We start from the raw sequence: 14,788 nt of genomic DNA, 5'->3' as shown, positions 1-14,788 counted from the left end.
AGAACAATCCAAACATGGGTGGAAAATACTCAATTATGTTGGTTTCAAATCACAGTAACATTGATTATGTTGGTCAATCTGAGGTTTCAAATCACAGTAACATCAAGTATGTTGGTCAATCTGAGGTTTCAAATCACAATAACATCGATTATGTTGGTCAGTCTTAGGTTATAAATAACAATAACATGTCCCAAGATTCATGAGTTGCCACAAATGCTGTAAAAGAGTGAACCTCAATTTGTCGCTGTCAGAACTGTAGATAACACTGGAAACACACTACAGTTGTGGAACAGTTTGTTCTGACATTGTAACAGTTCACTCTGATGATGTAACTACGGTGATCTCTTGGATGCAGGTTCACAGCAGCCTCGGGCACTGTCGGGAAGGCAGGCAAGGAAACCAAGAGTGACTTGCCCATCCTCCGGCTGAAGGCTCGGTACCAGACAGTGCAGATCTTACCCATAGAGCTTTACCAGGATCTAGTCAAGGTAAGCACCTGGCCCTGCGTACAGTGCGTAGTTCACACACAGGCGAAGCTAAGCTGTGTTGGTCACGAAGAACAGGTGAATGAGTGACCATAATCGGCAGCTTGACTCCAAGGGTTTGATGTTCCACTGAAGCAAGTGACTCTGTTCAAAGTGAGCCTCTGTTCACACAGCAATGGATGGGTACCCGGTAGGATGAAATGGCAATGTGACAGTTAAGATATCAGGCAGCTTGGTTGCATACTGCCCAGGGAGCTGAGAATGAAATTTGAGTGCACACTGAACCATTGCTAAAAATTTTGTGTAGCTCCTCTCAGCAGCTATCCAAGTTGGAAGTCACATATTGTATAAATGCGTTATTAGTGCTGTTATTTTACAGGTTAAAATAAATAAATGCAGCAAAGAGGGCGATAAATAAATGCACAGAGGTTAGGCTCATCATCAGCTCTGGGCCCTTGCCCCCTCTACATGCAACCCAGACAGTGATTGGGACTTCTCCAATAAAAGCGCTGCCTAGGCGATTATTATTATTGTTGTTGTTGTTGCTATGATGATGGTTATGATTATGATTATTATGATGATTATTATTATTATGATGATGTTACAGTACCTGACGACGGACTACTGCCAACTGTGTGAGGCAGTGGAACCACTGATGAACGTCCGGGAGAAGGAAGATCTCGCCACCACCCTCGTACATATCATGCAGAAGCTCAATCGAGCCAAAAACTTTCTGTCTGATGTTGTCATGGCCGAAATAGCGCGACTCGGTGAGCAAATTTGTCTATGAGTTCTCAACAATTTATAACTACAGTTACATGAGAAACGCCTACGTAATTTTCATCCATGTGTAGTGTCGTGCACGTAACCAATGGTTAGTAGATAAGTGTGTCTTCTGCTTCAGACAATGAACATCTGACGTTTCGAGGGAACAGTATTGCAACCAAGGCAATGGAAGCATACATGAAGCTGGTTGGGGAGAAGGTGAGTGTCAGATCTTGATGGACAGACACGCCCACTAATCCGTGAGTCTGGGACAAGTTAAGTTCTAGAGGGACTATTTGTTTATTCTCAAAATTTTGTAATTTTACATCAACCACCAGACTGAACTGTGGACTGGTTATGACAAGCGTGGTCTACCAATGAACTTGGCAGCATGCCTGGTTAAGGGGAGATAATTACAAGGAATGTGTGTTTTACAAGATCTCTGTACATTTGATGAGAAAATATTGCTTGATACTTAAATCTGTTGAAACTCTTATGGTGGAGAAGTAATGAATATGCAATACATTTTATCAGTGAGCAATTATTAAAAAAAAGTATGAATATTAACTCTGCCTGATTTGTTGCCAGTACCTACAAGACACTCTGGGAGAGTTTGTGAAGTCGATCATCGAGTCCCTGGACGACTGTGAGGTGGACCCGACCAAGGTGCCGAACAACGCGCAGCTGCAGTGTCACCAGAAGAACCTGGACATGTACAGCCAGATGGCCTGGGTGAAGATCATCAACTCCTACTGCTACTTCCCCAGGTACACACTTACCCTGATGCAGGGGGGACCACTCACCCGATGCAGGGGGGACCACTCGCCCGATGCAGGGGGGACCACTCGCCCGATGCAGGGGGGACCACTCGCCCGATGCAGGGGGGGGACCACACTCACCTGAAGCTTGGGGGGGGACCACACTCACCTGAAGTTTGAGGGGGGGACCACACTCACCTGAAGCTTGAGGGGCCCACACTCACCTGAAGCTTGGGGGCACCAAACATACACCTGAAGCTTGAGGGGGGGCACACTCACCTGATGCAGGGGGGACCGCACTAACCTTAAGCTCGGGGGCACCCAAGATACACCCACACACCTAAAGCTTGTGGGGAGGGCGGATCCACACATACCTGAAGTGCCCCCACACTTTCCTGAAGCATACCCAACCCATGTCAATGCCACACACACATCTAAAGCTGTATATTGGCACAGACCCCACACACCCAACGCACCTGTCTGTGACGGCAGACACACCCACCCCTCCCACTCATTTAGTGGTGCACAAATCATTTAAATCCCCATACTGCACACATGTGATACCTCCCCCATGGGTGGAACCACACCCATCTGACACTCTCAGTGGCATCTGACTAGCTGCATCACTCTTCCTTACACTGATTCTTTAGTGTGGTGTTGTATGGGAGTTTGTCCCACTGAGCTCATGACTGAATCTTACCCTGTTGTCTTACAGTGAACTGAAGGAGGTATTTGCGAGTTTCCGCGATCGCTGTCGTCAGCGAGGGAAGGAAGACTTCAGCGACAACCTCATCAGTGCTTCCATCTTCCTTCGCTTCCTCTGTCCAGCCATCTTGTCTCCCAGTCTCTTCAAACTCACACAAGGTCAGCATATACTCCATCATCACAAGGGTTGGCCCAGCCACTGCAATTTGCTGTGCAGAGTTGCCTCCCTTGGGCACCCAGGAACCTATGATCGTGGGTCTGAAACCCGGTTTGCCCCGAGGTTTGTCAGCACCATACCCATGCTCTAGGTTTCACCAAAGTGGTAAATATCTGAGATCTGCATCACTTCGGGCTTTCCTCCCACATTAAGCTGACACGCCGTGATATAACTGGAATACTGTTCTAAGTGGCGTTAAACCCAACTCACTCACCCATCATTTTGAGGGATTCAGCTGCAGATTCTGTCAATTTCCCAAAGCAGGCTTATCTAAAACAATGAAGAGATATTTTGGATGCATATTAGAAAGTGCAGAGAAAAATAGGGTAAATTCAGAAATTGTGAGCCATCCATTAAACACCGAATCTGTCATGTGTGTTTTTATTTAAGATGGACTTTAAGGTTTCTGAAAGCTTTATAGACTAAGTAACATGTTAAATATGTTATTGGGAAATAATAAGCTAATGCAATGGATTACTCTGATGTGAGTCCTGCACCCATGTATTTACAAGTCCTTATAGAAGCAGGATCATCCAACAAGCACCTGTTCCACATTCCAGTCCTCTGCTTTCTGGGGGCCAAGTTACTGAGTATCTTCCTCACAGTTGCCTGCCTTGCATTGACTTGTGGGGGGTGGATACTGGATCGGGATGCAAGGCTATTTCAGATTTACACATTTCAGTTCAATTTCAATATTTGAATGTTGTTTCAGAATATCCTCAGGAGCGGGCCGCCCGGAACCTCACCCTCATCGCTAAGACCATCCAGACTCTTGCCAACTTCACCAAGTAAGCAGAATTCACTCTCATTATCAGATTCCCCAGAATAGAAAAGATTGAAATTTTTGTTTGTTTGTTGAAAAACTTTGTGTGGACAGTAGGTTAGATTGTCAAAAGGACAGTACGTTGACAAGCTCAACAAACAATGCACATATTCTTTTTGATTTTTTTTTACAAATCTGAAATGTCTTTCACCTAACATGCCTAATGGCACGAACTTAACATAATGAATATGTACGAGTAGTTTTGAAAGTTCTGGTCTATGTGACAGTGTGCAGGTCTCTATGTGTTGTTTATGGAAGCCTGGACCATCTAGCTAACGGACATTGTTTGTTGTCAGATTCGGAGGGAAGGAGGAGTTTATGACGTTCATGAACAGTTTTGTGGAGAGGGAGGCGACCAATATGAAGAACTTCCTCAAGAAGATATCAGTAAGTTGCCATATCACTGTTTGATAACAATGAGGTTGATTGCTGAAGGTGTTGATTAGGGATGGTGATGATGAGGATGATGATGATATTGTTGGGGATGGAGTTGAATGTTGGTGACGATGAAGTTGATGATGATGAGGATGATGTTAATATAGAGGCGTACCCACTACATGTATTGCTACAAGTTAATAGCCTGCAATGTTTAGCTTGTAGACTTTGTGAAAATGTAACACTCTCAGGACGAGTTGAGATATTTATGGCACCATAAAAACAAATCCTTATTGCCTAGCCGAGACAGTTTATTTCACCCCTAATCTGAGGGGTACAAGGTATTGTATAACATTCATATCAGCCATTCAAGCATCACTTGCTAATTCCAGAGTTTGGATGGAGGCAACCAGTTCTTGGAGTATGACGGCTTCATCGACCTTGGCAAGGAGCTCTCTATCATTTATACTTTACTCAAGGAATATCTTGACAAGGCGCCGGAGGTGAGTTGAATCTTATAAGGTAGCAATTCAAGAATACTTTCTTACGGTAAATGATTCGGGTTACTGGATATTTTTATGGGTTTGTTCTTCTGCTTTTGAAACTTGTATCACTAAAGATGGCACGTTTTGTAAGGTAACAGGGAAATAATAACAGAGAAAAATAGAAGAAACAAAAAATTGTTTGAAATGATCAAACTGTCCTAAGCTAAAATTTCAATTCATTGAATCCAATCAACTTGACCTGCACCTGAACAGTGCTACGTAACAACACAAATTGGATCAAGCTATTCTGCACTGCAAGTACTCCATGAGCATGGTGCACATTTTTTCATAAATAGAGTTAGAAACAAAGCATTTACCTTGCCTCTTATTCAGTAGGTTAACTCCATGTTTTTACTCTCCAGGCTACGAGGTTGAAGTTGAAGCGTCTGGAGGGATTCCTGGTTGCCATTACTGATGCCCTTGAGAACCCCGAAGTCGGCAAAACCAAGCCAGAGAACAATCGTAAGAGTCAGGCGTATGACAACATGATGAGCACGCCCAGCAGTCAGATCAACACCTCCCCGACCGAGGTGCTCCGCGACATGCTCCGGCAGTGTGGGGAAAGTGCCGATGATCTGCCCATCTTTGCCAGTCGTAAGGCAGCTCAAAATGGCGGCACTGACTCTACTAGCAGCAGTGAAGGAGTTCCCAGAAGTAATGGGAGTTATACACATTACAATACTTACTCCTACTCTCGTTCGTACCGGAGTGCAGTGGCAAATGTGTCTGTGAGACCACAGAGTGAAATCAACGAACAGAAAGTTAACGAATCTTGGAATCAGATTGTGAACGCAGCTGAGAATGTTTCTGCTAACAATGAATATATAGACTTAATTCCCTTCATGGATGAGGATCAGCAGAACTCGTCGATGGAGCTGGAACCGATTACCCATGGCAGCCAGATGTCCATCAGCCAAATGTCAACGGTTGCCTCGTCGGGGTATCAATCGTTCGGTTACAGCCAGTCCAACTCTCCGGTAGACCCGGCCAATCAGCCAGAATATTGTCGGGAGATTACAAAATCGCCCATCATCCATTACCCAATGCAACCGTTGTCCTTCTCCAACCCTCTGTACAAACACCAACAGAAGTCTAGTCGCGGATCAACCCCGCCGTCGCTTCGTCATGTTTCGAGCTCTGACTCCTACAGTAGTGATGACGAGGCAAGCACGGTGAAGCACAGAAGTCCAGTCAAACTGGAAAGACGTTCACGGTCTAACGACCCATTACGCAAACTCTCACAACTTTCTAGTTCAACCAGTAATGAATCGTTAAGCGACAAGCCGCTAACGAACGGATCTCAATCGAGTTCAAGCAATAACCCTATATCGTTCTCTCTCGGCCCTCGAAGCTCTAGTCCCTTGCAAGCGACCAGCAGTCCTCGGCCGGAGAGGTCGTGTTCGTACTATGACACTATGCCTCAAGACCGACAGACTGTTCGACCATATCAGCTGTCACACAGCATGGACTTTGGCTGCCTGCAACAGCAGCAGTACAGTGACCAGCTGCGCCGCACAGCAACAGACTCTGTGATATCTCAGAACAGTTCCCCTGCTCACTCGTGTAGCTCCGGATCACTAGGGCACAATTTTTCTCGAGACGATACTCTGTCTTGGAGTAGTCGGCGCCTGTCGCCCCAGAGTGCTGTGCACATGGGCATCAGCTCTGTGCAGAGGAAGCTACAGGAACAAGAACGCACCAAACAAGAGGTACGCACATTCTGGCAGCATATAAACTGGGGATATGCGGTTGAAAGTTATTATTATTATAGAAAATTATTATTATTATTATTATTGAAAATTATTATCATTATTATTGAAAGAAATTATATTTATTATTATTATTGAAAATTATTATTATTATTATTATTGAAAATTATTATCATTATTATTGAAAGAAATTATATTTATTATTATTGAAAATTATTATTATTATTATTATTGAAAATTATTATCATTATTATTGAAAGAAATTATATTTATTATTATTATTGAAAATTATTATTATTATTATTATTATTATTATTATTATTGAAAGTTATTATCATTGTTTTTTTAAATGAGATTCCTACTCATAAACTAACCATCAATAAATCTTGACAAAAAAATATTCATTAACAGAACAGGTCCCTGTTCCACAAAGCAGTGTTAGTGCTAAGACGTTTGTACTTTAGCATAAACTAATGACAATCTTAGCACTAAGATGGCTTTGAGGAATGAAACCTAGTAATTCTTGTACAGCTTTCTTTTACATCTATGTATGTTGTTGATTGTTGTCTACAACTCTTCTTGATAAAGGTGATAGAGTGTAAAATGAAGTTACTCTCCGTCCCTTTTCTTATTCTATATATGGGGCGGTTGGGTAGCCTAGTGGTTAAAGCGTTCGCTGGTCACACCCGAAGCCCCGGGTTTGATTCCCGACATCGGTACAATGTGTGAAGTCCATGTCTTGTGTCCCCCACCGTGATATTGCTGGAATATTGCTAAGAGCGGCGTAAAACGATACTCTCTCACACACTCTTGTTCTATATGCATTATTAGAGCCATTGTTTGAAATGGAGTCAGTCTATGTAACGCTTCTCAGCAATATTTCAGGTTAGAAATACTCTCTGAGACACAGGAGTCTGTGGGATGGAAACATTGTATATCTTGAATCAAATTAACAGTCCTCCGTTTTCTGTGCACAGTTTGAGAGTGATGTAGCAGTTCTTCGCACACAGCTGCAAGAGGCCCAAGTGCAGCTGCGCGAGGCCGAGGGTCGACTGCATGACCACGAGGCTGGCACACGCGACCTGATCCACGAGTGGCAGCACCGACTTGAGATGAGCGAGGAGAGGATGAAGAAACAGCAAGAGGAGAAGGACGGACAGATGCAGGCCATTATAAACAGGTGTGAAATGCAAGTACACACTTATAATTCTACAGGTTACTATATAGAGTAGGTGTTGCTGTGACAGATGCAGCCAGTGTGAACTTTGAATCATATCCATAGTTATTTGAAAAGTGAACCTGCAAACTTCCCCATGTGAGCACTGTGTCTGCCTCAGACAGGAAGATGAAGCTCCTCACTGAATCTTTCAGACAGATTTAAGAAAGAAATATGTGTTAATATGTGGATACGAAACTGCCCTCTATGCTTTGGAAATGACTTTATGTCAGCCATCTTGGTTTGCTTTAGAAAACTTGTCTCAGACTAACGGACTAGTGGTCATGTTTATCTATCGCTGCTACAACCTGTGCCATTTTTAATTGCTTCCTCCTCATGCTGATACCGTGAGATAACTGAAATACTGTTAAGAACGGCATTGAACTTGGTAGCATCACTGCGGAGAAGTGGGTGCCCCAGAGCACAGGTTTGAGTTGGCAGGTTTGCAAACTTGGGGATAATTCTAGATATTTTTTGTAGAGTAGGTTCTTCACAGGAGAAACATGGGCAGAGACAAGCCATCATTAGCAGCAAGTCTCAAATGTAACTATACACTTTGGAATAAATCTAGATGTTTTTGAAGTAGCGTAGGTGTCAATGCGCTTTGTTATTCATAAGATCAGGGAAGCATGAAATCACCAACAATTTACCAACACATATTTTGGAGTAGGTTATGTTAGACACGTAGCCAAAACATCAACGTCCAAGACCAAACAAAACCTTGAGTCACCTTGGTAGTCCACAGTCACTTGTAGATAGTCTGCCTGCATACACTGTGGAGTCAACACATTGTTGCCTGGCAACCAGTTACGTTGCTTCAGCCTCAGAAATACACACTTCCTCATCTGTGCTGCAAATATGATTTAATAAATGTAAGGGAGTCCTGTGTTACAAAGAAAGAGTCCATACCTATCCTGTGAAAGGAAGTCTCTTTATTGATTATTTCTTGACTACATTCCAGTCCGCTAGATATCCCGCAAGTTAAGTGTTGCTAATCACGTGACGCAGGACGCGCTATCCTTACAAAAGGCCTCCATCTTTTAGACATCGCAGCCTGTCTGTACACTGACTGGCTCCCATTGTCTATCAGTAAGCAGCTGATAGTTGGAGGATAGTAACATACACCCAAGATAACCCTAGGATATTCTCGAAGATAAATTTGACAGTAGCCATTTTGTCCTCTAGCATGTCCTGTGTCACGTCATCGATTGGAGCAGTAAATCCAGTATTATGGTTGAATGAGCATGTGGCAATTGATGACCTGAGACCCTGATTGAGGGATGTAATGGTTTGTTCGATCATGTTGTTGATTATTTCTGAACTTGTTTTCACAGACTGGTCTCCATTGAGGAGGAGCTAAAACACGAGCAGCAGCAGATGCAGAAGATAGTTACCAAGAAACAGGAAGTGATTGACGCGCAGGAGCGGCGGATCCACACGCTGGACAGCGCCAACTCAAAACTCCTGCAGGCGTTGAACGACCTCAAGGAACGCTACAACACCACACAGAGTCGAAACGGAATCTCGGGGCCTCCCAGGGCAAAAATCACAGCTGCCGATCTCGGAGGATTCAAGAGCAGTTCGTGTTAGTTGTGCAAGTTTGTGATATTGGTGTTGCTTGTGAACGTAGCCTACGATCTCCAAGCAGTGGCTTGTCCGAGATTGACTCGTTAGAGGGACGTGCAGTATGAAGCTTTTTATGGAATTTCGTTGTGGGATTACCTATGTATAAATGGCACAAGACTTAATATGATATTCATCATACGTGAACAGTGCATTTGGAATGCAAGATACCTGATTGGGTCTTTCATATTAGTAGAAATCCATTGAAGACTCGCGATCTGTTCTCGAAGCTATGATATAGCTTTGTGGTTAATAGTCAAAGTACATATAGTGCTATTGCTCTGGGTGACAATCTGACATCGCTGACAAGCCGGCACCAGGAGTGCAGTCCTACTGTTAATGGCTGATGGTGTTCCTGATGGAATCTTTTAGTGCTATATTTAACCATATTCTCATGTTCAGGCCACGGCTTGGACTGGGGATTTTATGACTGATTCAGTCTCTTAAGACTGGTGCTAGATGGACAAAAGTGTTCAAGGGAGAGAACTCTAGTCTGACACCAGACTGGCTGGACGGATAAAAGTGAACAGTCACGAAAGATGGCCGAACGGATAAATGTGAACAGTGACATTGTGAACTTGTAATCTGTGATTCATTGTGAATAATCCGTATTCATTTATTTTGCAATCAAAAAAGTGAATGTAAAAGTTAAGATTTACTACATTCTTATGACTCAATAAATTCATGAACATGCCAGTGTATGTGTGTGGGCATTTTTGTGAGGTTCTGTGCTAGTTAGCTTGAATACGGTGTATATTTTGTATAATTCTTGTATCACTGCCATACTGTGTCTTCAGTTTCTGTACCTCTGTCTTTAGATGAAGCTCTCGTGACAAGGGACTAGGAAAGAAGGCATGCAAAAGTATGGAGCCTTTTTAGTTGACCAAGGTTCATTGGTTTAAGAATGCATTTTTGTTTTAAACTGGTGCTAATATTTTTTTGGTTATCCACCATCACCAGCCTTATGCTGGGGTGGTTCATACTGTCATGTATTTTCTTTTGTGATTTTATCTGATATTATTGAAGCTAGGTATTGCATGCCTGTCACCTTTAGTTGTTCCGTAAACCCTACAGCAGCCCCAGTAAAACATAGTGTAAAACCTGCACAGGCGCTACAGTAAAACATAGCATAAAACCTGCACCTCAGCCCCAGTAAAACATAGTGTAAAACCTGCACCTCAGCCCCAGTAAAACATAGTGTAAAACCTGCACGGCCGCCCAAGTAAAACATAGTGTAAAACCTGGACAGCAGCCCCAGTAAAACATAGTGTAAAACCTGCACCTCAGCCCCAGTAAAACATAATGTAAAACCTGCACCTCAGCCCCAGTAAAAGTGTAAAACCTGCACAGCCGCCCCAGTAAAACATAGTGTAAAACCTGCACGGCCGCCCAAGTAAAACATAGTGTAAAACCTGGACAGCAGCCCCAGTAAAACATAGTGTAAAACCTGCACCTCAGCCCCAGTAAAACATAGTGTAAAACCTGCACAGCCGCCCCAGTAAAACATAGTGTAAAACCTGCACAGCCACCCCAGTAAAACATAGTGTAAAACCTGCACAGCCGCCCCAGTAAAACATAGTGTAAAACCTGCACCTCAGCCACAGTAAAACATAGTGTAAAACCTGCACCTCAGCCCAAGTAAGAATCGGTTTGCTGTTGCACTGTTGTGGGAACTGCTTGTTCTTAAGTACTAATCATTATTTGGGCCTAAATACACAGTTATTCCACTTGGGTTTACCTGAGTAGTATTGCATCTTGCAAAACAGACAATTTATTTAGATATACTTTGTAGTGCTGTGTTTTTGTAAGACAAATCCTTCGTCTAAAACCATCTGAGAAATAGTTTCAGGCTGATAACCGATTTATTATCTTTTCCAAATACTTGATTGATTGGTACTATTAAATAAAATGAATTCCTGGAATGAATGGTATCACGTTGACACTGAAAATGGTCAGAGGTATTTAATCCGATAATATTGATCTTGATATGAAATAAAGTATTTTATAATATTTCCCAACTTAATATGTTCGTTCACAAAAATATATTTATTTCTTATTCTTCACGTGACTGATGCAAGACGGGGCTGCTGCTCTTTCCCCTGCATGGCGGTAGATTAGTTGACACATAACCAGGCATTCCATTAACTGCGGAGCTAGTAGCTTGTGTTACAGTAACGCTGAGACTTGAGATGCTACTTGCTCAAGACTCGTTCCAGTCTGTGCAATATCCTGTTGTACCTCATCATCTGAGATTGTTGTTACTCACGACGTTGTTCTGTAGTCACTGAGGATATTCAGGGTTGACAACACTGAGATGTCAGATTGATCATCATTTATTGAAGTTTTTTGTGATACACGAAATGATACTTTAAAACTCAACTCTTGCCGATAGAGATTCCTTTCTCAAGGGGACAAATAGAAGAGCATCAGAAATATACTTAATAGATTTGAGTTAATTCATGAAAAACTGACCACTATGTATCAGCAGAAAATAAAGTTTACAATTACGTTTCAAATAATTTTACAATGCACCCAAAGTATACCTGTATTGTTTAGTATCGATACATGACTTCAGAGTATTGCAATGCACCTGTCGTTGGGTAAATCAGTACTCACTTAGCCCTATCATTAGTAGTCTCATCTACAGGAAGAGATTTAAACAGTTGAAAAAGATACAAAATAAATGTATTTTATTCTTTGAGGTCTTAATGTCAAATGAAATAACCTACTGTATTCAGTTCTGGAATTAAGACCTATTTATTTGATGAGTCTGCTGTCTCAGTGTAGCATCCCCCTGAGAATGTCGTGGCAGTATTAGACTGGAGGTGCATCACCGATGACTGGTGATGTATCACAGACTCCCCCCCCCCCCCCCCTCCAGCTTGTCTGAGGGGCGTGCTCATCTCTAGCCAGTGTACGCATCATGGACAGACAGTACTGTATTAGTGCATATGCACATAGGCCTAGAAGTACAAATGAATTCAGATTCTCTAGAAATTAATGTTCAATGGAAATTGAGTTATTTGTGCTCATTTGTTTGTGAACTAATCAGGACTATCATTATCGTAGAGACAGCTTTCTTTAATATATCATCTTGCTGTCACAATTGGATATGAATATGTGGCTTTAGATTTACAATGTTGTACTTCATGTACACATATATTGTGTTATAATCACTTCATTTGCAAAAGATAACTTTTAAGGAATTTGGTAGGAGAATTTATTGACAGTGTGTGAAGTAATAGGGCCGAAGTAGTTCACGATGTGTCCTTGGCTAGAGGGGAGACCACTCCTTGTCCCCTACATTTCTCACAACTATGTACATTTGTGAAGTGAAGTTCACGACCACTGATGTTATAACTGTTATTCACCACCTATGATGTTATAACTGTTATCAACCACTGATGTTATCACAGTTACTCAACACTGTTATGACTGTTGCCCACCACTGGTGTTACTACAGTTTTCAACAGTTATAACTGTTATAACTGTTATTCACCACTATTGTTATTACAGTTATACAACACCATGTTATAACTGTCAGCCACCACTGTGTTATTACAGTTATTCACCACTGATGTTATAACTGTTATTCATCACTGATGTTAAAACAGTTAGTCACCACTGATGTTATAACAGTTAGTCACCACTGATGTTATAACAGTTAGTCACCACTGATGTTATAACAGTTAGTCACCACTGGTGTTGTAACTGTTTTTCATCAAAGATATGTTATTCACTTATAGATCATTGATGTAACTGTTATTCATCGCAGATGATGTAACTGTTATTTACTGTGGATCTTATGACAGTTATTCACCACTGATGTTATAACATCTGTATAACCACACCATTGTACATTTCCCAGTTTGTGTACAGCATCTAGTGTACATAACCTTTTACTCATTGCTGACTATGAACCAAAAGCGAATAATTTATTGCGAGTAGTTCTTGCCGCCACTGCTGCCACACGGCAGTCATGGCTGGGTGTGAGAGACGAAAGATGAAATGTGAATAAATTACTGATAAAGAGCCTTGTGTTTGTGTTGCTCCATTGTTGAATGACTTGCTGTTTAATGTGGATGACACTCTGTACAGCCAGCTGTGATAGGCTGGGAATATTGCTGACTGCTAACAAGCCATCCAGATTGGACCAGTGCTCGCTGTGATAGGCTTGGAATATTGCTGACTGCTAACAAGCCATCCAGATTGGACCAGTGCTCGCTGTGATAGGCTGGGAATATTGCTGACTGCTAACACGCCATCCAGATTGGACCAGTGCTTGCTGTGATAGGCTGGGAATATTGCTGACTGCTAACAAGCCATCCAGATTGGACCTGTGCTCGCTGTGATAGGCTGGGAATATTGCTGACTGCTAACACGCCATCGAGATTGGACCAGTGCTCGCTGTGATAGGCTTGGAATATTGCTGACTGCTAACACGCCATCGAGATTGGACCAGTGCTTGCTGTGATAGGCTTGGAATATTGCTGACTGCTAACACGCCATCAAGATTGGACCAGTGCTCGCTGTGATAGGCTGGGAATATTGCTGACTGCTAACAAGCCATCCAGATTGGACCTGTGCTCGCTGTGATAGGCTGGGAATATTGCTGACTGCTAACAAGCCATCCAGATTGGACCTGTGCTCGCTGTGATAGGCTGGGAATATTGCTGACTGCTAACAAGCCATCCAGATTGGACCAGTGCTTCTACTGTGTTGATGTGCAGAGAGGAGTTTTGGTCACATTTTCAGGACTTCTCTTTCTGTCGCACATGAACATTTAGACCACAGGAACACTTGGGTCACTGTATGTCAGGGGAACATTTAGACCACAGGAACACTTGGGTCACTGTGTCAGTCAGGGGAACATTTAGACCACAGGAACACTTGGGTCACTGTATGTCAGGGGAACATTTAGACCACAGGAACACTTGGGTCACTGTGTTTGTCACTTGGAACATTTAGACCACAGGAACACTTGGGTTACTGTATGACAGGGGAACATTTAGACCACAGAAACACTTGGGTCACTGTGTCAGTCACTTGAACATTTAGACCACAGGAACACCTGGGTCACTGTATGTCAGGGGAACATTTAGACCACAGGAACACTTGGGTCACTGTATGTCAGGGGAACATTTAGACCACAGGAACACTTGGGTCACTGTCAGTCAGGGGAACATTTAGACCACAGGAACATTGAGTCACTGTGTCAGTCACTTGAACATTTAGACCACAGGAACACTTGGGTCACTGTGTCAGTCACTTGAACATTTAGACCACAGGAACACTTGGGTTACTGTGTCAGTCAGGGGAACATTTAGCCCACGGGAACACTTGGGTCATTGTCAGTCGAAAGTGTCCAATAAACAGTTTTGAACACATAACTGTGAAAAAAGTCATGAGTGTAGATGGATATGAGAAAGAAAAAATATACATAAAAAAAGTTTTTAAAACTGCTTAGGTGGTATTTTGCTTAACAAATTGAATCACAACCATTGGTAAACCCATTAGTTGTCTGAGTTTGATAACAATGTATTCCTGACAACTGGTTCAGGAGTCCT

The 14,788-nt window shown here is 42.5% G+C and overlaps 1 protein-coding gene across 1 annotated transcript in view; it reads left to right on the top strand.

Annotated features, from left to right (window-relative positions):
* Positions 1-13,246, top strand: part of LOC139459899 (ras GTPase-activating protein nGAP-like) — a 288,254-nt gene extending 275,008 nt beyond the window's left edge. Inside the window, exons 15-26 of the mRNA XM_071241619.1 lie at positions 356-488; positions 1,093-1,255; positions 1,390-1,469; positions 1,839-2,017; positions 2,724-2,872; positions 3,643-3,718; positions 4,050-4,140; positions 4,521-4,631; positions 5,036-6,382; positions 7,360-7,571; positions 8,079-8,141; positions 8,933-13,246. Of these exons, the coding sequence (XP_071097720.1) occupies positions 356-488; positions 1,093-1,255; positions 1,390-1,469; positions 1,839-2,017; positions 2,724-2,872; positions 3,643-3,718; positions 4,050-4,140; positions 4,521-4,631; positions 5,036-6,382; positions 7,360-7,571; positions 8,079-8,141; positions 8,933-9,188 (2,860 nt within the window). The 3' untranslated portion in view covers positions 9,189-13,246. The remainder of the gene's footprint in view (positions 1-355; positions 489-1,092; positions 1,256-1,389; positions 1,470-1,838; positions 2,018-2,723; positions 2,873-3,642; positions 3,719-4,049; positions 4,141-4,520; positions 4,632-5,035; positions 6,383-7,359; positions 7,572-8,078; positions 8,142-8,932) is intronic.
* Positions 13,247-14,788: the final 1,542 nt, after the last annotated feature.

This window comes from Haliotis cracherodii, unplaced genomic scaffold (genome assembly GCF_022045235.1).
Source record: "Haliotis cracherodii isolate W230 unplaced genomic scaffold, xgHalCrac1.p SCAF_13, whole genome shotgun sequence".
In the NCBI taxonomy this organism is placed as follows: domain Eukaryota; kingdom Metazoa; phylum Mollusca; class Gastropoda; order Lepetellida; family Haliotidae; genus Haliotis; species Haliotis cracherodii.
This window is presented reverse-complemented; position numbering and strand designations above follow the sequence as displayed.